Genomic DNA, 24,103 nt, shown 5'->3' with positions numbered 1-24,103 from the left:
CATCAGTGAAAAACGCATCGCACCTGCACTTGCTTGCAGATGCAATGCGTTTTTCACGCAGCCCCATTCACTTCTATTGGGCCAGGGCTGCGTGAAAAACGCTGAATATGGCCCCTTTCACACGGGCGAGTATTCCGCGCGGATGCGATGCGCTAGTTGAACGCATTGCACACGCACTGAATACCGACCCATTCATTTCTATGGGGCTGTTCACATGAGCAGTGATTTTCACGCATCACTTGTGCGTTGCGTGAAAATCGCAGCATGCTCTATATTCTGCGTTTTTCACGTAACGCAGGCCCCATAGAAATGAATGGGATTGCGTGAAAATCGCAAGCATCCGCAAGCAAGTGCGGATGCGGTGCGATTTTCACGTACGGTTGCTAGGAGACGATCGGGATGGAGACCCGATCATTATTATTTTCCCTTATAACATGGTTATAAGGGAAAATAATAGCATTCTGAATACAGAATGCATAGTTAAATAGCGCTGGAGGGGTTAAAATAAAATATTTAACTCACCTTAGTCCACTTGTGCGCGTAGCCCGGCATCTCCTTCTGTCTTCATCTTAGCTTTTTGTAGCAACAAGGACCTTTGGTGACGTCACAGTCATCACATGATCCATCACCATGGTAAAAGATCATGTGATGGAACATGTGATGACCAGAGTGACATCATCACAGGTCCTGTTCATGTAATTAATGCTCACCCCAGGTCCTGTTCAGCAAAGGAGACAGAAGGAGATGCCGGGCTACGCGATCAAGTGGACTAAGGTGAGTTAATAACTAACTTAATTAAGTTAGTTATTTGTACTATGCATTCTGTATTCAGAATGCTATTATTTTCCCTTATAACATGATAATACAATCTACAGAACACCGATCCCAAGCCCAACTTCTGTGAAGAAGTTCGGGTTTGGGCACCAAACATGCGCGATTTTTTTCAAGCGAGTGCAAAACGCATTACAATGTTTTGCACTTGCGCAGAAAAATCGCGGGTGTTCCCGTAACGCCCGTGTGAAAGGGGCCTATAGAACATGCTGCGATTTTTACGCAACGTAGAACTGATGCGTGAAAAACAACGCTCATGTACACAGACCCATTGAAATGAATGGGTCAGGATTCAGTGCGGGTGCTATGCGTTCACGTCACACATTGCACCCGCACGAAAAACTCGCTCGTGCGAAAGGGGCCTTAGTCTGTTATGTGCTTTTGAACAAGTGATTCCATGGACGACCTACCAGCCGCATTGTGGCTCATCTATCATTATCCATCCATGTTTTTTTATAGGGAGCGCTGCTTTTTTTTTTTTTCCTATATATGTTTGTGCTGTTTTAGGGTCTTTTCACATTGCGTTTGCAGTGTGCGTTTACAGCATGTGCTGGGAAAGCTCCCGATGCATATGGCTACCCAACCCATAGGCCCCCATTATACCGATGTGTTTTTTGGAGGTTTCCTTTTTCATTGCATGAAAGAGGGCAGCTTAGGCTACTTTCACACTTGCGGCAGGACGGATCCGACAGGCTGTTCACCATGTCGGATCCGTTCTGCGGCTATTTCGCCGTGCCGCCGCTCTGTCCTCATTGACTATAATGGGGACGGGGGCGGAGCTCCAGCGCAGCACGGCGAAAGCCGCCGGACTAAAAAGTCGGACATGCAGTACTTTATAGTCCGACGGCTTTCGCAGTGCACCGCCGTGCTGCGCCGGAGCTCCGCCCCCATTATAGTCAATGGGGACGGAGCGGCGGTCCGGCGAAATAGCCGCAGGACGGATCCGACATGGTGAACAGCCTGTCGGATCCGTACTGCCGCAAGTGTGAAAGTACCCTCAGGCTAGTTTCACATCAGTGTTTGAGAGGTATTTCCAGATGCTGCCAGAATGCCGGCCGGCCCCATTAACTACAAGAAATCCGGCCGCAACCCGGCAAATATGCAGAGAATTGGCCAGGCAAATACAACTGTGCGCGACGGTTTTAGTCCAGAACAGCCTGCCAGGGCTGCCAAACTAAGTTCACTATTCCATACTAATCCACTGTGCAATAAAAAAAAATAAGTAAAAAATAGTAACACTTTTTAACATGGCTGTCTGAGGGCGATGGTTTCTGCTAAATGCATGCGACTGAGGTCCCAACAGAAGCCTTGGACACAGACTGCGACACGGTGTGAAAAGGCCCTTACTCTGCTTCAAATCACATAAACCTACAAGTCACGGAGCTCTGCTCGCTTCCCTCTATCAGATCCTGACATGTAAGGTTCACTTCAAGGGGGTTATCCCATGGAGAGCTGATTGGGGGTGTCTCTGAATATTCTGCCACTGCTCCATTCAGAGATAGGACTCCCCATTTTCAGGATAGGGGAGGCCAGACCCCCCATGATCTGATATTTATCACATGTTCTGTGGATAGCCTGATAAACACTTCCCATAAGCTAATTACTTTAACATCAGTCCTTCCTGATCTTCATATTATAGGGGTTTTCTGGGACTTCTATATCGATGAATGGTTCATTAAAATCTAAACGGTGGGGGCCCGACTCCCGATACCACTGCCAATCGCTCTTTGAAGAGGCTACAGAGCTCCAGTGAGTTCTGCAGCCTCCTCACAGCTTACCAAGCAGAGCGCCATCCATTGTATAGTGGCTGTGCTTGGTACTGCGGCTCAGCCTCATTCATTTGAACCAGACTGTGACCGATGAACGTAACGTCACAGGCCTCAGAAAAGGCTCTACAAACAGCTGCTTGGTGGGGTGCCAAGATGTTGTACCCCCATAAATCTATTGATTACCTATCCTGAGAAAAGGCCATCAATATAAAAATCTCAGAAAACCCCTTAAGGACTGATGACGTACATGTACGTCATCTCTGGCCGTGACTTAAGGACCAGAAAAGTACATGTACGTCATGGTGATCGGATGTGTGCAGGAGCTGCGCCCGCCAGATTAGTGGCGGGGGTCCGGCAGTCACTGATAGCCGGACCCCTGCTGCATGCGTCGGCATCGGTTAAATCACTGATGCCGACGCATTAAGCTCTGCACTGCCGCGGTCAGCGCAGACAGAGGCACGTGCGATGTCCGTGCAGGGAGGAAGCAGCCATCGGGTCCCCGTACTGCTGTGACGGGGACCCGATGGCACGGAAGGCAGCCCGATGCCTTCCGAGAGAGCCTGTGAGATCTAGCCCCCTGGATCTCACAGGCAGGAAGGCTATAAGTGTATTACACTGTGTAAAACACTTACAGCCAATGCATGACAATACAGACGTATCGTCATGCATTGTAAAGGGGACCAGACCCACGAACGTTAAAGTTTTAGAGTGGGACAAAAAATAAATAAATTAATAATCGCCCAAACACTGAAAAACCTATGGTTCTCAGACTATGGAGACAGTAAAACATATCACTGTATAAAACTAAGATACTAAGGCTGCATGCACACGACCATATGTGTTTTGCGGTCTGCAAATTGCAGATCCGCAAAAAAAAAAAAACTAAAAAAAAAACTGATACCATCCGTATGCCATCTGTTTTTTCTTTGCGGATCCATTGCAAAAATGCCTAAAATTAATGAGTTTGCATCCTGTCCGCAAAAAAAATGGTACGGACACAGAAACAAAATTTGTTTGTGTACATGAGGCCTTACATAAATAAAAATATTAGATATCGCCGCTTCCGTAATAACCTGCTCTATAAAAATATCACATGACCTAACACCTCAGGTGAACACCGTAAAAAAAAAAAAAAAACGGTGTCAAAAAAGCCATTTTTTGTCACTTTACATTACAAAAAGTGTAATACCAAGCGATCAAAAAGTAATATGCACCCTATAGTAGTACCAATCAAACCAACTTCTCATCCCAAAAACAAAATAAGCCCCTACACAAGACAGTCACCCCCCAAAAAAATAATAATAGAAAAAATAAATTACTGCTTTCAGAATGTGGAGGCACTAAAAAATAATTTTAAATAAAATTACTTTATGTAAAACTGAAACAAACAACCAATGCCACCGCCGCTGCGATGCTCTCCGCCGGGGAGTCCAAGGTGGCGCACGGCTCGGTATTAGTGTTGAGCGAACTTGTGTTTTAAGTTCGGCGTCTAAAGTTCAGGTTCGAGTTATCGAAGAATTGCGTTATGGATTCTAAATTACGTTATTGTCCGTGGTAGCGGAATCCATAATGCGATTCTTCGATTAAAGTTCGGGTTATCGAAGAATCGAGTTATGGATTCCGCTACCATGGACAATAACGTAATTTAGAATCCATAACGCGATTCTTCGATAACCTGAACCTAAACTTTAGACACCGAACTTAAAACACAAGTTCGCTCAACACTACTCGGGATGTGTAAAAGCTCAAGTTCTCGCAAGATAGCTCCTCCCTGGCTAAGAGCGCAGCGCTCTGATTGGATGCGCTTGCAGCCAGGGAGAAGATAACCACGCCCAGGAGAACTTCAAGTCACCGCCTAGTTGAACAGAATCGCCTCATTAGCATATGAGGCACCAAAACAAACAGGGACGCATCACAGTGCGGCCCCCAGTGATGTCTTTCCATTTTATTTTTATTTTTTTCAAAGGACCCCCCCCTTTCGTCCGCTGTGGTCCCTGTTTGTTTTGGTGCCTCATATGCTAATGAGGCGATTCTGTTCAACTAGGCGGTGACTTGAAGTTCTCCTGGGTAATATAACTATTTCAATACATGTATCCTGGTGAAAGGTGCTCTTTAAGGTGAAATATGGCAGGGTCCTTAAGGAGTTAATCTCTCAAAACCTTTTGTTATAATAATCCATAACCTACAATCTAATCCCCCAATACCCCTTCCCCCTCCAAATTACCCATTAACTGTTCAGCTCAATTCTTTAACGATCCTTTTTATTTAATATTTTTTGTACGACATCCCCAATCCTTGAGGCCTGGCCATCGGAATTTCAATACAAAACAATGGAAATCGGTAAATGCATTGCAGACCTGAGATCTGTCCAGACCGGCCACAATCTACACTATAATCCCTACTCCAGCCTAATCCCTACCGTCAATCTGAACACCGCTCTTCAAACAGAACAATCTACATAAAAAGCCACAACAGCTTGTAAATAGCTTGCATTACTTGTTCTAAGTTGCAGCCTGCAGTATTCTCCAGAGCTGCACTCATAGTTCTGCTGTTAACACTGCGGTTGCATTCATGGTGACCAGCTTAGGCCACTGCAGCCATAACACACAGAGCAGCAAAGAGGAACCAGCCTCCTTGCCCCCCTAATCGGGTATTACAGCCCCCCAGCCTCGCTGTATCTGACCTCCCTCATTAATAGTCAGACAACCCTCCAAAATAGCCCCCTCCATAAGGCCTCCTCCAGCCGCTGGCCTCTCACCCACCTGTTCTCCGGGGCCTGGTCCAGACGCCGCTTTCCTCTTCCTGCTAACTGCTCTCCGGGTCATGCTCTCGCCCGCAGAGCCACCGCGCCCGCATGGAGAGAGCCCGTGAGGCCGGATAGCTCATATAACGGGAGGAAGAACCGAGAGCAGCACAGAGTACGTCCAGCAAAAACCTACGGCCACTACCGTGACCTCTCACCCTGAGCGCAGCGTATTGACGTCATGCTACGCGTCACTCGGACCACGCCTGCGTCTCCTAGCAACGGAGCGGTTTGCAGGACCTGGGGCGGAGAATGAGCGGTTGGTTAGCAACCTTGCTTGATGGACGCGTCGGTGGGCGTGTCCGTCCTGAGGTAATTAGTGATAGGTCCTGTGCCAGTTCAAACTAAGTTTATGGCGCTGATTATGGCGCGTTACCTTCTCGAAACAGCCTCCCATTCATTTCAATGGGAAGCAGAATTTGTTTTTTTGTATATTTGTGTGGAAAAAAGAAGCACTCGATATTATGGGGCAGACTCCACACTGAATCTCCCATTGAAATGAATGGGAAGTGTCAGAAAAAGACTGTTTCTGGTAGACACAATCAGCTGCAACCTCCAATCAAAGCTCAATTTTTTTTAATACAAAGTGATCAAAAATTCACACAAACATTAAAATGGTATCACTGAAAAGTATAGAACGCCCCACAAAAAATGTGCCCTCATACAGCTCTGTGCGCAAAACTACTAAAAAGTTATAGGGGTCAGAATATGGTGATAAAATTTTTATTTATTTTTTGTTTCAAGGTTTTTAATTTTTTTTCCGTATTAAAACACAAGCAAAACTATACAAGTGTGGTATCGCTGTAATCGTACTGACCTGCAGAATGAAGGTAACAATTTTACCGTATAGTGAACGCCATAAAAAAACCTAAAAGAAAACAACAAAAAACTGTGGCAGAATTGCATTTTTTCTCTCAATTCTACTCTATTTGTAATTTTTCTCCTGCTTCCCACAAGATTGTATGCAACCATTAATGCCGCCATTACAAAGTACATCTTGTCCCACAAAAAAAATTAAGGCCTCATGCACACATCAGTATTTTTTCACAGTCCGCAAAACGGGGTTCCGTTGTTCCGTGATCCGTGTCCGTTTTTTCTTCCGTGTGTCTAATTTTTGGAGGATCACCAGACATGAAGGAAAGTTAAAAAAAAAGTCGTTTTGGTGTCCGCCTGGCCGTGCGGAGCCAAATGGATCCGTCCTGACTTACAATGCAAGTCAATGGCGACGGATCATTTTGACGTTGACACAATATGGTGCAATTGCAAACGGATCCGTCCCCCATTGACTTTCAATGTAAAGTCAGGAGTCCCTATCAGAGTTTTCTCCAATCCGATGGTATATTTTAACTTGAAGCGTCCCCATCACCATGGGAACGCCTCTATGTTAGAATATACCATCGGATTTGAGTTACATCGTGAAAACTCAGATCCGACAGTATATTCTAACACAGAGGCGTTCCCATGGTGATGGGGACGCTTCAAGTTAGAATATACTAAGAACTGTGTACATGACTGCCCCCTGCTGCCTGGCAGCATCCGATCTCTTACAGGGGGCTGTGATCCGCACAATTAACCCCTCAGGTGCCGCCCTGTAAGAGATCAGGTGCTGCCAGGCAGCAGGGGGCAGACCCCCCTCCCTCCCCAGTTTTAAATTCATTGGTGGCCAGTGCGGCCCCCCCCCCCCCTTCCCTGTATTAAATTCATTGGTGGCCAGTGCAGCCCCCCCCCTCCCTCCCTCCCCAGTATTAAATTCATTGGTGGCCAGTGAGGCCCCCTCTCCCTCCCTCCCCTGTATTAAATTCATTAGTGGCCAGTGCGGCCTCCCCTCCCCCCCCCTGCGGAGAGTTCCGATCGGAGTCCCAGTTTAATCGCTGGGGCTCCGATCGGTTACCATGGCAACCAGGACGCTGCTGCAGGCTGCCATGGTTACTTAGCAATTTTAGAAGCATTATACTTACCTGCGATGTCTGTGACCAGCCGAGCGCTCCTCCTACTGGTAAGTGACAGGTCTGTGCTATAAGCAATGCGCCGCACAGACCTTTCACTTACCAGTAAGAGGAGCGACCGGCCGGTCACAGACAGCACAGGTAAGTATAATGCTTCTAAAATTGCTAAGTAACCATGGCAGCCAGGACTGCAGTAGCATGGTTACCGATCGGCGCCCCAGCGATTAAACTGGGACTCCGATCGGAACTCTCCGCTGCCACCAATGATGGGGGGGGGGGGATTTTAATTAGTAGGGGGGGGAGGGGGGGAGGGGAGGCCGCACTGGCCACCAATGAATTTAATACAGGGGAGGGAGGGGGGGCCGGGGGGTACCGCACTGGCCACCAATGAATTTAATACAAGGGAGGGGGGCCGCACTGGCCACCAATTAATTTAATACAGGGGAGGGGGGCCGGGGGGGCCTGCACTGGCCACCAATGAATTTAATACAGGGGAGGGAGGGGGGGGGCGCACTGGCCACCAATGAATTTAATACAGGGGAGGGCCGCACTGGCCACCAATGAATTTAATACAGAGGGGGGGGGGGCCGCAGTGGCCACCAATGAATTTAAAACTGGGGAGGGAGGGGGGTCTGCCCCCTGCTGCCTGGCAGCACCTGATCTCTTACAGGGGGCTATGATACGCACAATTAACCCCTCAGGTGCGGCACCTGAGGGGTTAATTGTGCGGATCACAGCCCCCTGTAAGAGATCGGGTGCTGCCAGGCAGCAGGGGGCAGTCATGTACACAGTTCTTAGTATATTCTAACTTTAAGCGTCCCCATCACCATGGGAACGCCTCTGTGTTAGAATATACTGTCGGATCTGAGTTTTCACGATGTGAAAACTCAGCTCTGAAAAAGCTGTATGCAGACGGATCTGCGGATCCGTCTGTGCTAAAGTAGCCTACGGACAAGGATCACGGATGCGGATGGCAATCTTGTGTGCCTCTGTGTTTTTTCACGGATCCATTGACTTGAATGGGTCCGTGAACCGTTGTCCGTCAAAATAATAGGACAGGTCATATTTTTTTGACGGACAGGAAACACGGATCACGGATGCGGATGACAAACGGTGCATTTTCCGAGTTTTCAACGGACCAATTGAAAGTCAATGGGTCAGCAGAAAATCACGGAAAACGGAACAACGGACACGGATGCACACAACGGTCGTGTGTATGAGGCCTAAGGCTATGTGAACGGAAAAATAAAAAAGTTATGACCCCGGAAGGCGGGGAGTGGAAAACGAAAATGAAAAAACGGAAACTCTCCCGGTCCTCTAAGGGTTAAAATTATAACAGGATAAGTCCAGGGGAGATGGGGAAGGAAAGCAAAACAATACGAACCCTATGTGAATAAATGCCCTATGCCCAACATTTTGTGCATGATCCGACAAAGTCCAGAAGATCCCATGTGGCGTGTGGAAACCCGGGGCACCAGGAATGGCAATGGCTGTGTGAAGTCACTACCACTTAGGATCCATTCACACATCCGTATGTGTTTTGCGAATCCGCAAAACAGACACCAGCAATGTGAGGTCTGCATTTTGCGGACCCCACTTCGCCGGCACTCTCATAGAAAATGCCTTTTCTTGTCCGCAACTGCGGACAAGAATAGGACATGTTCTATTTTTTTGCAGAACGGAAGTGCAGATCCGGGAGTATGGATCCGCAAATGCGGATGCGGACAGCACATTCTGGCCCCATTGAAAATTGTGAAACGGATGCGGACCCATTTTGCGGACGTGTGAATGGACCCTAAGGGCTAGTAAACAGTGAAGAAATTCCAGCAGACAGGCCAATGATAAAATCCAGTTTCTTTATTGTTTCCTTATAAGGCCTCATGCACACGACCGTATGTATTTTGCGGTCCGCAAAAATTGGATCCGCAGAAAATACGGATCACGTCCGTGTGCATTCCATATTTTGTGTAATGGAACAGCCGGCCCCTGATAGAACAGTACTGTCCTTGTCTGTAATGCGGACAATAATAGGACATGTTCTAGTTTTTTGCGGAATGGACATACGGACACGGAATGCACACGGAGTAACTTCCGTTTTTTTTGCGGACCCATTGAAATGAATGGTTTCGTATGCGGTCCGCAAATAAAAACGGAACAGACACAGAAAGAATATACGTTTGTGTGCATGAGGCCTAAAATCAATATGCTGACCACACAAGCAAAGGTCTACGCTTTTTTCGACTGAACGTTTAAAGGGAACCTGTCACCAGGATTGTGTGTATAGAGCTGAGGACATGGGTTGCTAGATGGTCGCTAGCACATCCGCAATACCCAGTCCCCATAGCTCTGTGTGCTTTTATTGTGTAAAAAAAAAACAATTTGATACATATGCAATGTCAGGGACAGGACTCATCTCAGGTTAATTTGCATATGTATCAAATCGTTTTTTTTACACAATAAAAGCACACAGAGCTATGGGGACTGGGTATTGCGGATGTGCTAGCGGCCATCTAGCAGCCCATGTCCTCAGCTCTATACACAAAATCCCGGTGACAGTTTCCCTTTAAGGCTACTTTCACACTAGCGTTTCTATTTTCCGGTATTGAGAGTCATCATAGGATCTCAATACAGGAAAAAAAAAAACGCTTTCGTTTTGTCCTCATTCATTGTCAATGGGGACAAAACATAACTGAACATAATGTAATGCCCCAAAATGCATTCTGTTCCATTCTCGTACCGGAGAGCAAACCCCAGCATGCTGCGGTTTGTTTTCCGTCTTTCCGTCTTGGGATGCGGAGTAAGACTGATCTGGCATGACCCACAATGCAAGTTAATGGGGCGTTTTCTCTGACACAATCTGACACAATCATGACAGATCCGTCTTGCCAATGTTACAGATACAACCGTATCCATACAAAATGGATGAAGACGGTTGTATTATCAGTAACGGAAGCGTTTTTGCTGAACCCTGCCGGATCCAACAAAAATGCTAGTGTGAAAGTAGCCTTAATCATGACTAAGACGTTCATAAGACATTCAGTCGAAACGTTTGGACCTTTGTTTGTCTGGTCAGCCTATGGATCTTATAAGGAAACAATAAAGAAACTTTATATAAAGATTTTATCCTTGGCCTGTCTGCTGAAATTCCTCGCTGTTTACTCGTGATTGTTCCCCAGTCCGGGGTATCCGTGCATGGCTGCGGAGTACGGTGGGTGAGCTTAAACATTTCTATACTTTGCTACCACGAAGGGCTCATGTACAAGACCATATGTGTTTTGGGGTCCGCAAAAAAACAACTTGCAAAAAATACAGAACGGACACAGAAAGAAAATACGTTTGTGTGCATGAGCCCTAAGGGTTGGGCCACACTGTCAGTGTTCTGGATGCAGCCAAAATCAGGAGTAGATTGTAAAAGGAAAGAAAGGACAGATATGACCTGGCTTCCAAAACTGCATGAAGAAACCTTACCGTGTGGCCGAACCTTGAGTGTTAGGGGGGTCCCGAAGCAGAACACTTTCCTGAAACCAAGTTAAAAGTTTGAAGCGGTTTTCTGGGAGTTTATAACTGATGACTTGTCCTCTGGACAGGTCATCAGTATCTGATCGTGGGGTCCGACACCCAGGAACCCCGCCTATCAACTGTTTGAGAAGGCAGCGGCGCTTGCAGTAGCACTGCAGCCTTCTCTTAGCTTTTCCTAGGCCAGTGATGACGCGTTCAGCGGTCACATAGCCTAGGCACAGCTCAGCTCCATTGAAGTGAATGGGGCTGAGCTGCAATACCAAGCACAGCCACTATACAATGTACGGCACTGTGCTTGGTGAGCACAGAGAAGGCTTCTGATCGGCAGGGCTCCTGGGTGTCAGACCCCCACCGATCAGGTACTGATGACCTATCCAATTAAAAAATAAATATCTAAAAACTTTGCCAGAACATGAATTTTTTGTCACCTCGCCTTACAAAATCGAGTGATCAAAAAGTCATATGTACCCCAAAATGATTACAATGAAACAGCTCAAAAAATAAAAACCAATGGCGCCTGTAAACCAATCTATAAAATATGCCCTGCAAAAGCCATTTGGCGCTCCTTCCTTTCCTGCCATGTGCCCCTACAGCAGTTTACCACATATGAGGTGTTGCCGTATTTAGGAGAAAATGAGTAACAAATTATGGGGTGCTTTTTCTCCTGTGAAAATTAAAAACTTGGGGCTAAAGCAACATTTTATTGGAAGAAATAAGACTTTTCATTTTCAAATTCCATAAAACACTTATGGGGTCAAAGTGCTCAGTACACTTAATATATTCTTTGAGGGGTGTAGTTTTCAAAATGGGGTCACTTTTTGAGGGTTTCCACATCAGGGTCTCTTCAAATACAACATGGTACCCAAAAACCATTCTAGCAAAATCTGCCTCCAAAAACCATATGGCGTGCCTTTCCATCTAAACACTGCCATGTGCCCCGACCGCAGTTACTACCACATATGGGGTATTTCTGTAAACTGTAGAATCAAAGTAATGTATATTGAGGTTTATTTTGCTGTTAACCCTTGCTATGTTGGAAAAAAAATTGATTAATATAAACAATTAACAAAAAGATTGAAATTTTGAAATGTCACCACCATTTTTGTTTAATTGTCGTGGAACATCTCAAGGGTTAACAAAGTTTGTAACATCAGTTTTGAATAATTTGAGGGGTGTAGTTTCTAAAATGGGGACATTTATAGGTGGTTTTCATTACATAAACCCCATAGAATCACTTTATAACTAAATTGGTGTTTAAAAAAATGGTTTTGAAAATTTTCTTGAAAACTTGAAAAATTGCTTCGAAAATTCTAAGCTTTTTAACATCCTAAAAAAATAAATGCAGATAGGGATTATGTGATCGGCATGCCTTTACGAGATGTCAGGGTGCACGAGGAGGGCATTTGCCAAATCAACATATGAAGTAATCCGCGGCACACCTGAAGTTTGTTCAGTGCTTATTTACTTTCTTAGGGCTCATGCACATGACCGTTGTTGTTTTGCGGTCCTTTTTTCACGGATCCGTTGTTCCGTATCTAAGTTTTTTTTTCTCTGATTTAAGTCCTCTTCCGTTCCATTATTCCACAAAACATATCAGTATGGTTTCCATATGCGATCCGTACAGTATGGATCTGCGAAATACGGATGGCACGGATGGCATACGGATGTGTTCCCTGTGCGTTCCATATTTTTTGCGGACCCATTGACTTGAATGGGGCCTCGAACCGTGATTTGCGGACAATTAAAGGACATGCACTACTTTTTTGCGGAACGGAAATCCGGAAATAAGGAAACGGAATGCACACGGAGTACCTTCCGTTGTTTTTGCGGACCGCAAAAAAAACTGAACGGAAGCGGAAAGAAAATATGTTCGTGTGCATGAGCCCTTATTCAGATATTAGTGAACATCATACATCATTTCATATCCAGTGTAAATTGCATGAACCCCTCGAACCCCTATTGGACTTTTCTCCTCTTTGCCTTAGGTCTCATGCACACGAACATTTCTTTTTCTCGTTTACAATCCGTTTTTTTTGTGTTCCGTATAGGGGCCGTATACGGAACTATTCATTTCAATGGATCTGCAAAAAAAAAAATGGAAGGTACTCCGTATGCCTTCCGTTTCCGTAGTTTCCGTTTTTTCCGTTCCGTTCAAAGATAGAACATGTCCTATTATTGTCCGCATAACAGACAAGGATAGTACTGTTCTATCAGGAGCCAGTGTTCCGTTCTGCAAAAAACGTCAGCCATATTTTTTGCAGATAAGTTTTTTGCGGACCGCAAAATACTGAAAAAGCCATAGGGTCGTGGGCAATAGGCCTTACTCCTTCTTCCTACTTAATCTACATACTCAGTTCATGTCCCTCCTTTTACTTATCATATTGTGGGGATTCGCTCTGGTAGTTAGGACTAGCGGATGCAGTATAGAGGTAAAGTACACAGTTCTTGAATCAAACAGCGGTGTTTATTCACACATTGGTGTATAGCAAAATGCAGATAAGGTGTATCACAAAACATAGGTGGCTTGGTGTTTGTTCATACACAAGGAAAGTCCATAAACAATAAAAGTCACTTTTTCTCCTGGGTGTTAATTTACACCCTGTTAGCCGTTCAGCCTCATCATGTCTATAGTTGGCCTGTTCGCCTTTAGAGGAGCTTGAGTCTTCCAGCCCGGCTCAAACCTCAAATCCCAGCACAGCCCTCAGTTCACAGCACACAGACTCCTGAGCTCCACTGTCAGAGGGAGGTAAATCCACACACCTGGCAGTGCTGGCTGGTGTTTATGCCTGGCAAAACCCGGCCTGGAGCATGGGGAGTAGTCCCCCACCCAGCACTTTGACTACTCCCAGTAAGAGCTGTCCTGGATCAGCCATGACAGCCATTCTAAATCTCAAGGTGTCAATTAGCAATAGCTGCTGCTGACACATAAAATACCGGCTCTTACTTCACCGAGGCCAGGAACCTCAGTGACACATACCTTCCATGATGATTCCAGGTACCTTCTTACATACCCCCCCTTTGTTCAACCCTGAGGGGGCGAACACCTTCCATACAGTATACCCGGGACAGGGCATCCGTGTTTCCCTGCAACCGGCCTGCCCTGTGTTCCACAGAGAACTTTAAGTTCTGTAAGGACAGTAACCACCTGGTGACTCGGGCATTTCTCTCTTTGGCCTGGCTCATCCACCTGGGAGGGGAGTGGTCAGTCACCAGGCGGAACTTTCTCCCCAACAAATAGTAGCGGAGAGACTCGAGTGCCCACTTGATAGCCAGGCACTCTCTCTCCACTATACTATTCCTGATTTTGGCTGGGGTGAGTTTGCGCCTTAAAAAGACAACGGGATGCTTCTCCCCGATGACTTCCTGAGAGAGTACAGCACTGAGGCCTACTTCGGAGGCATCTGTCTGTACCACGAACTCCCTATTGAAGTCGGGCGTCACCAAAACCGGTGACTCGCACAGGGCCGACTTCAAAGTGGAAAAAGCCTCTTCCGCCTGCTCATCCCAGCGAACCATCACTGATTTTCGTCCCTTCAAGAGCTCTGTCAAGGGCGCGGCTATAGTGGCAAAGTGGGGAACAAATCTCATGTAATAGCCTATTATTCCTAGGAACAACTTTACTTGTTTAGTGGTGACAGGTCGGGGCCAATTTCTTATCGCCTCTATTTTCGTTTACTTGGGGTTTTAACACTCCGCGCCCAATGACATACCCCAGGTATTATTTCTCCTCTAACCCTATCGCTCATTTTTGAGGGTTAGCGGTTAGTCCAGCTTTTCGAAGGGAGTCTACTACAGCCTGCACTTTGGGCAAGTGATTTTCCCAGTCGGTACTGTGGATGACAATATTGTGCAGGTAAGCCAAAGCCTACCGACGATGTGGTCGCAGCACAATGTCCAATAGCCTTTGGAAAGTGGCGGGGGCGCCATGCAGACCAAAGTGTAACACCTTATACTGGTACAGCCCCTCCGGTGTGATGAAGGCCGTTTTCTCTTTGGCAGCATCCGTTAAGGATACCTGCCAGTACCCTTTGGTGAGGTCCAAAACAGAAAAATACTGGGCTTGTCCTAACCTCTCAATCAGCTCGTCTACCCGGGGCATGGGATATGCGTCAATATCTCTAGTTTGGGTATCAGTACAATAGGGCTCGCTTACTCACTTCCAGACTCCTCGATGACGTCTAGTTGCGGCATTAGTTGTACTTCCTCAGAGATAGTCTGTCGCCGAACCTTGGGTACCCGGTATGGTTTGAAATAGATTTTGGCCTGAGGCTCAGTGACAATGTCATGCTGGATTATGGTAGTGCGTCCAGGGAGGTCTGAGAACACATCTGTGTTCATGCTGACGAACTCCCTGGCCTCCTAAGTCTGTTTAGAGGAGAGGCTGTCAGCAATCTTCACTGTGGCAACCGCTTCCCTTACATCAGACTTAGTGGCCGGAATCGCTCCCCCTAGAAAACTCGGCCATGGGCTATCGTCAGTACTGGTCTCCCTATCCTTCCACGGTTTGAGTAAATTCATATGGTACACTTACTCTGGCTTCCGCCGCCCTGGCTTGTGTACCTTGTAGTTTACTTCTCCAACCTTTTCGAGTACCTAGTAGGGTCCCTGCCACCTAGCCAGTAACTTACTGTCCACTGTCGGTACCAGAACCAAAACTCGATCTCCCGGGTTAAAGATCCGGACCTGAGCCTGCCGATTATACACCCGACTTTGAGCTCGCTGAGCTGCCTCCATATGTTTCTTTACCAGCGGCAACACGGTTTTCATACGTTCCTGCATCTGGGTGACGTATTTAACAACACTTTTATATGGTGTGGGTTGTTGCTCCCACACCTTTTTGGCTATGTCCAACAGACCACGTGGGTGTCTGCCATATAGTAGTTTGAAGAGGGATAACCCAGTACAGGCCTGGGGCACTTCTCGCACTGCGAACATAAGATAGGGCAGAAGGAGGTCCCAGTCCTTTCCATCCTTAGCTACTACTCATTTTAACAAAGTTTTTAACGTTTGATTAAACCTTTCTACTAGGCCGTCAGTTTGCGGGTGATAGACAGATGTCTGTATCTGTTTGATATTCAGCAACTTACAGAGCTCCCGCATGACCTTGGACATAAAAGGAGTCCCCTGGTCAGTCAGAACCTCTTTGGGTATCCCTACTCGGGAAAACATCTCCATTAACTCTTTTGCTATAAGTTTGGCCGATGTATGTCGCAGTGGCACTGCCTCCGGGTACCGAGTGGCGTAGTCCAGGACGACCAAGATGTGTTGCTGCCCCCTAGAGGACTTCGGTACTGGGCCTATGAGATCCATAGCGATTCTCTCAAATGGTACCTCGATAATCGGGAGGGGCACTAAGGGACTGCGGAACAGGTGCTGGGGCTAGTGGTTTGGCAGGTCAGGCAAGACTTTCAAAAGTCATCCACCTCTCTAAAGGCACTGGGTCAGTAAAACCATTGTAGTATCCGGTCCTGTGTCTTCTGCAGTCCCAGATGACCCCCGAGAACATGAGTTTTCGATAGGCCCCGGGCACCACCAACTGTTCAACAGGTTCCCCCCGCACCTGGTTTACCTGATATAGCATATTCTGGTGGACCACAAATTGAGGAAAAATCGACTTGGCCCTAGGTTGTTGGTGTACACCATCAAGTATTACCACATTCTTCGAGGCCCGGGATAGGGTTGGGTCTCGGCGTTGGGCTGTACTGAAATTCTCCCCGAAGACGTTGAGGTCTGCCAACCCAGGACCCAGTGGCAACTCCTTCACATCTCCCACCATTACCTTACATGGGGTTGTCTCTGCCTCACCAAAGTGGCGGTCACCCCTACTGCTGGCCCTTCGGCCATAGGTTCCCAGGGTTCTGGCCGTCCCCCTGAACAAGGCCAATCTCCTGGGCTTATTCCTGTCTCAGGGGTATCCTTAACTCTCACAACCGGCCATAGGACAGGGAAACCTGGAAAGTCTCTCCCTATCATGAGTTCATAGTGGAGTTTTGTGGCAACTGCCACTTCGTGGGTCCACCTGCCGGCCACTGTGGTCAGAGACACCGGCGCAGTGGGGTAGTCTTTCAAGTCTCCATTAATGCACATCACCCCAACTTTCCGGCCAGTATACTCAGCGGACTGCACCAGGGTAGCCCTTACCAGGGTCACCAAACTCCCTGAGTCCAGCACCGCCTCCGCTTGAGTGTCTCCCACTTCCACCTGGCACAAGTGGTCTAGAGCCTCCGGGGTACCTGTGGCAAACAGTTTCCTAGCACATAGCGATTGTCGGTAACAACTATTAGTGTCCATGGGCTCAACCCGATGAGGACACTCAGCCCTGGTGTGGCCAGGTTCTTGACACCGCCAGCAGATTAACTGGGTCTGGCCCATAGGGGGAACCTCCCAGAGAGGTTTCATTGGCTCATGCCGGTGGGCCTGGGGTGGGGAGTTCTGGAGTTTGCCTGCCCTCCTCCCAAAATCCCCCCTTGAGATTCTTGGTGGCCTCATAGCGTTCCACCAGGTCCACCATTTTCAGGAGATACCTGGCCAATCCAGTGCTGGAGAGGGGGTGGCAGCGTCCTCCAGAATATGTCATCCAATAGTCTATCCAGCATAGCTGTGGGACTCAGCACATCAGGCTGTAGCCACTTTTGCAAAAGGTGGAGTAAGTCATAATACTGGGGTCTCGCGGGCTCAGCCCGGACCAACACATTCACCCCCAGTCTTGCCAAAATCTCACCCTTTACCTTCGGGTAGTCGGCCGCTTGATCATCCGGCAAGTTGAAATACACCCGCTGGGACTATGATGCCAGGAAAGGAGTGACGAACTCAGCCCACTGGTCTCGGGGCAGCTTTTCCTTGGTGGCCACTTTATCGTACATCGTCAGGTAGGTTTTAATGTCGTCTGTGGGTGTCAGCTTAGGGATCGCTGCACGGACTGCTTTCCGGGCATCGTGGACGCTTAGGGTTGCTCCTGCTGTCTGCAAAGCCATCACGTGTTGTAGCAGCAACTTGTTGGTCTCTTGCTGCTGCTTATTAGCCTCCCATTGGTGCAGGTTAGTCTCTCGCTGCTGAAAATTAGCCTCCATGAGGGCCTTCACAACAGCCTCCATATTGTCATGGGGCACGGGTTGAAATACAGCTGGTTTAATGTACGACATACAACTGTGTCCAAAAATGCAAACCCAAAAATATATCGGCGTTCACGCCAGCCTCACTGTTCTTGCCTGCATCCTCCACCAATTGTGGGGATACGCTCTGGTAGTTAGGACTAGCGGATGCAGTATAGAGGCAAAGTACAAAGTTCTTGAATCAAACAGCGGTGTTTATTCACACATTGGTGTATAACAAAATGCAGATAAGGTGTATCACAAAATGCAGGTAGCTTGTTGTTTGTTCACACACAAGGAAAGTCCATAAACAATAAAAGTCACCCACCCAGCACTTTGACTATTCCCAGTAAGAGCCATCCCGAATCAGCTATGACAGCCATGCTAAATCTCAAGGTGTCAATTAGCAATAGCTGCTGCTGACACATAAAATACCGGCTCTTACTTCACTGAGGCCAGGAACCTCAGTGACACATACCTTCCATCCAGGATGATTCCAGGTACCTTCTTACAATATTTATATATCTTATTGCAGAGTCTGTTGATAAAGATCACTAGATGACCGAAACGTACGGATATTGATTATGGTTCTATACAGCATGAAATTTACACGGGATATGAATTGGTGTATGATGTTCACTAATATCTGATTAAGGCTTTATGCACACCACCGTATGAATTTTGCGGTCTGCAAAAAACAGATTCGCAAAAAATATAGATGACGTCCGTTTGCATTCCATATTTTGAGGAACAGAACAGCTAGCCCCTGATAGAACAGTACTATCCTTGTCCGGACATACGGACATACAGAAACAGAATGCACACGGAGTACCTTCCGTTTATTTTTTTTGCAGACCCATTGAAATGAATAGTTCCATATACAGTCTGCAAAAAAAACGGAACGCACAGGGAAAGAAAATTTGTTCGTGTGCATGAGCCCTAAGAAAGTAAATAAGCATTGAACTAACTTCAGGTGTGCCACGGATTACTTCATATGCTAAAAAAATAAATAACATTTATAAAATGTTGCAAATATAAAGTAAACATATGGGTAATGTAAAGTAATAACTATTTTGTAAGGTATCACTATCTACCATAAAAGCTGAGAAATTCATACTTAGAAAATAGTGAATGTTTCCAAATTTTCAGAAAGTTTTTGATTTTTTATTAGATGAAGGTAAAACATATCAAATGTATCATGAATATGAAGTACAAAGTGTCACGAGAAAACAATCTCAGAATTGCTTGGATAAGAACAAGCTTTCCAAAGTTATTACCACAAAAAGTTACACATGTCAGATTTCCAAAAAAGGACCTGGGATTTAAGGTAAAAAAGGGCATTTATCAAGTAGACAAAGTTAAAGAGTCACTGTACTTTCACACAATTTAATTAAATTTAATATTTGAATGGTGTAGCTAGCACATTTCTAAATCACTTCATTTAAAAAATAGATTGTAAGCTCTTGCAGGCAGGGTCCTCATTCCTCTTGTAATTATTGACTTGTCTGTTGCTATGTTATTTTTGACTGTATGTACAAGAAACCCTAAACTGTAAAGCGCTGCATCCACCTGGAAAAAAAAAAGCTGTAAAGTCATGGCCACTAGGGGTCTACCTAATTTGAAGTCCACTACCTGTTGTAAGGCAAGATCCGTCCCTGGTAACAGAGCATAGGAGACGGCTCACAGGAAAAAGGGTGTGTGTATCAGACAGAGGTGCACCACCGATGAGGCCAGGTGAGGCAATCGCCTCAGGCAACACCTGGAAGTGGCAAGAGAGGGGCAGCAGAAGGGCCATGGGCAATGAGCGCTTTCATTGTGGCAAAGGGGTTAGATTAAGAGATTGGCATTGGGGGCTGGATGTGCCGTTTCAGTTTTCACCTCAGGCAGCAGAAAGGCTAGGTGCATCCCTGGTGTCAGAGCTAGCTGAGATCATAAGACTAATAAAATAAATACTTCTACAGAGCTTTTGAAGATCATAAGAGACTCTTGTGTGTCTGTAAGTGTGATTTTCCTCTCCTTATCTGTTCTTTGAGCTCCAGAACTGAAAACAAATATAGTGAGAAGTAAGGGACAGAACATCAGAGCAGTAAAGTGCTGGCAGATTTCACAGAAGGGATACACCCCCTGCTTCTGAGTGAAATGCATCTCTGAAGCTGAAACAGGTAATAATTTGGCTGTAGAAGACATTAGGGAAGCCTGAAAAAGACCTATTCCTTCACAGTTATGATTCTACAAATAAGCACAGTCATTATTATGCAATTTTTTTTTGAAAACTCAGGTGCACTTTAGCCACTTAAGGACCACAGGTTTATACCCCCCTAGTGACCAGGCCCTTTTTTTTTACAAATCGTCTCTTCACAACTTTAACGGTTTATTGCTCGGTCATGCAACTTGGCACCCAAATCAATTTTACCTCCTTTTCTTCTCACAAACACAGCTTTCTTTTGGTGGTATTTGATTGCTGCTGAGATTTTTCGTTTTTCTGATATTAATCCAAAAAGACCGCAATTTTCTCAAAAAAAGTGTATTTTTAACTTTTTCTGGTAAAATTGTTCAAATATAATTACATTTCTATACAAGTTTGTGTCAGAATTTATTGTGCTACATGTCTTTGATAAAAAAAAATCCAATAAGTGTATATTTATTGGTTTGCACAAAAGTTATAGCATTTACAAACTATGGTACAAAAATTTGAATTTCCGCATTTTGAAGCAGCTCTGAGTTTCTGAGCACCTGTCATGTTTCTTGAGGTGCTAGAATGCCAGGATAGTATAAATACCCCCCAAATGACCCCATTTTAGAAAGAAGACACCCCAAAATATTCGCAGAGGGGCATGGTGAGTTCATGTATGATTACATTTTTTTTCACAAGTTAGCGGAAAATAACACTGTCTACTTTCCGAAATGGGGTCATTTGTGGGGTGTGTTTACTGTTATGGCATTTTGGCGGGCCAAAATTGTGATCAACCCTGTAAAGCCTAAAGGTACTCATTGGACTTTCGGCCCCTTTACGCACCTAGACTGCAAAAAAGTGTCACACATTTGGTATCGCCGTACTCAGAAGAAGTAGGGCAATGTGTGTTGTGGTGTATTTTTACATATACCCATGCTGGGTGAGAGAAATATCTCTGTAAATTGACAACTTTGTATAATTTTTTTTTAAAAGTTGTCATTTACAGAGATATTTCTCACGAACAGTATGGGTATATGTAAAAATACACCCCAAAAAACATTGCCCTACTTCTTCTGAGGATGGCGATACCACATGTGTGACACTTTTTTGCAGCCTAGGTGCACAAAGGGGCCCAAATTCCAATGAGTATCTTGAGGATTTCACAGGGCATTTTTACGCATTTGGATTCCGTGAGGGGTATGATGAGTTCATGTAAGATTTTATTTTTTGTCACAAGTTAGTGGAATATGAGACTTTGTAAGAAAAAAAAAAAGGAAAAAATAAATTTCCGCTAACTTGTGCCAAAAAAAAAATCTTCTATGAACTCGCCATGCCCCTCAAAAGTGATCTTTATAGCGCTGCAGCGATTTTACAGTGTTTTTGCAGTGATCAGAAAAAAAAAATTCTGTCACTGCGGTGGGGCGGACTGAACGCAAGTGTGGGCACAAGATCAGGCCTGATCGGGTGAACACTGCGTTTTTTGCAGAGCCTAAGGTGACCCTAATGTACTGAGATAGATCTGATTGCGATCAGTCTTGATCACTTACAGATACTATATAGTACTAGTGCTGATTAGCGACAGCGATGACGCTAATCAGCGACTAATCAGTGACTGCGGTGCGGTGGGCTGGGCGCTAACTACCTAACAAGTAGCTAACTAACTGGCGGTGATAAGGGACCCTTACAGGGGGGTGATCAATGACAGGGGGGTGATCAGGGAGTCTATATGGGGTGATCAGGGGTTAATAAAGGGTTAATAAGTGACAGGTATACCTATTTGATTGGTTCTTTTAAAAATCTACAGCCTGCTAGCCAATGATCAGCGCTGGCAGGCTGTAGTTAAACTTGAATACTGCGCAATCCTGTGAACGAGGCCTCCTTACTTCAAGTCACGGTAACCACGCCCCCTTCCCTGCCCCTTCGCTGTGACTGACAGCGCTTATGCAAGACAGTTCGACTGGCTTTGCCGAACTGCTGGCTGTCAGTCACAGCTAAGGGGCAGGCAAGGGGGCGTGGTTACCGTGACTTGAAGCAAGGAGGCCGCTGCCTCCGTGACGTCAAGCCTGACTAGAGAAGCGCACCGGGCAGGGGATTAAAGATCGTTTTTACAGCTTCTGCTTCTCTGCCTGCAGGAAGAAAATGATCGTTACTGCTGGCTACTCTAAGGTACTGCTGCCAGCTTGGGATGTTTTTAAGAGGTGACAGGTTCCCTTTAAGCCAGCTTATGTGGTGGTTTGTGTAAAAAGTCACATTTATGGTATAAAGATGCGACTTTTTGTCAAAAAGTTGCATTTATGAATAGGAAAACAACTCAGCAAGGAACAAGTGAAAAGGTAATTAATAAAACAGGACACATTCATTTATTTATTTTCTTCATTTAGTTTTTTTTGAGTTTTTGCAGTATAACAATAGAAAACAATTGCAAATTCAAGTGATATGAACATTTCAAGTATGATGTCTATAGAACTGTAGTGGGTGTATAAAACCCGACATCAGGCAATATAAATCACAGAATAATATGAGTTAGAAATACCCAAGTGGACATGTAGATTATGATAGTAGACAAACAGACGAGACATTGGACAAGGGGTCAGGGGGGAGGAAAGGAAGGGGAAGGGAAAAGGGTTACAGTTTCTTTCGAAGAGGTTAAACCTGCGCATCCCGAAATAAGGCTGAGGAGCGAAAGGCTTCCCAGAGGCTCCATGTCTTCACATATTGTAAGGTGTCAGCGGGTGTAATACTGATAAGGTCCTCTAGTCTCTGATACAGGGCAATTTCATCAAACCACTCCTCAGGCGAGGGGGAAGAGGAGGATTTCCAATGCCTGGGAATCGCCGCCTTCGCTGCCTGTACCATGTATTTTAGGAGGGATGGACACATTCATTTAATATAAATTAGCTAAATAACAGGGTTTTGTCAGTAAATTAACACTCCAATAAAACAATAACAAAAACTTCCCTAGTCGCAATTCACAAGTGGAAATGTTACAAATATGCTTCAAAAGTTGCAAGTGCAGTCTGGCAGGGTTGGCTGAAATGGCGCATTTTTGCAGTCCCACTGAGTTCCATGGATTTAAGTTCTGTCTTTACTGGAGCTGACATACGGATGTAAAAAACACACTGATGATGTCCATGTGCTTTCTGCGAAACATAGAACATGTCCTATTCTGGTCCTCATAATGCAGATCCAGAACCCATAGAACTCAATTGGACTGCAAAAAAATGTGAAATGCACAAGGACAGTATCCTTATTTAGTTGATCCACGACTTGCAGACCGCAAAACAGATACGGTTCTGTGCACAAGCCCTATCACTTATACTCAGCGCCCATAACAGTGACATCCACAGTGCCCCCATAACAGTGACGTCCACAGTGCCCCAATAACAGTGACATCCACAGAGCCCCCATAACAGTGACATCCACGGTGCCCCCAAAACAATGACATCCACAGTTCCCCCATAACAGTGACATCCACAGTACGTCCATAACAGTGACATCCACAGTGTCCCCATAACAATGACATCCACAGTGCGTCCATAACATTGACATCCAGAGTGCGTCCATAACAGTGACATCCACAGTGCCCCATAACCGTGACATCCACAGAGCCCCCATAACAGTGACATCCACATTGCTCCCATAACAGTGACATCCACAGTGCCCCCATAACATTGACATCCATAGTGCCCCCATAACAGTGACATCCACAGTGCGTCCATAACAGTGACCTCCACAGTGCGTCCATAACAGTGACCTCCACAGTGCCCTCATAACAGTGTCATCCACAGTGCATCCATAACAGTGACATCCATAGTGTCCCCATAACAGTGACATTCACAGTGCGTCCATAACAGTGACATCCACAGTGCCTAATAACAGTGACATCCACAGTGCTCCCATAACAGTGACATCCACATTGCTGGCATAACAGTGATGTCCACAGTGCCCCCATAATAGTGTCGTCCACAGTG

The 24,103-nt window shown here is 45.8% G+C and overlaps 1 protein-coding gene across 1 annotated transcript in view; it reads right to left on the bottom strand.

The window, feature by feature from the left end:
• The window catches only part of DCAF12 (DDB1 and CUL4 associated factor 12), a 58,137-nt gene extending 52,552 nt beyond the window's left edge, over window positions 1-5,585 (bottom strand). Inside the window, exon 1 of the mRNA XM_044292618.1 lies at window positions 5,363-5,585. Within this exon, the coding sequence (XP_044148553.1) occupies window positions 5,363-5,425 (63 nt within the window). The 5' untranslated portion in view covers window positions 5,426-5,585. The remainder of the gene's footprint in view (window positions 1-5,362) is intronic.
• Between the last annotated feature and the right edge of the window lie 18,518 nt (window positions 5,586-24,103).

The sequence above is a fragment of the Bufo gargarizans genome, chromosome 1 (assembly GCF_014858855.1).
Source record: "Bufo gargarizans isolate SCDJY-AF-19 chromosome 1, ASM1485885v1, whole genome shotgun sequence".
Lineage (NCBI taxonomy): Eukaryota > Metazoa > Chordata > Amphibia > Anura > Bufonidae > Bufo > Bufo gargarizans.
Note: the sequence above shows the minus strand (reverse complement) of the source record. Positions and strands in the feature narration are given on the sequence as shown.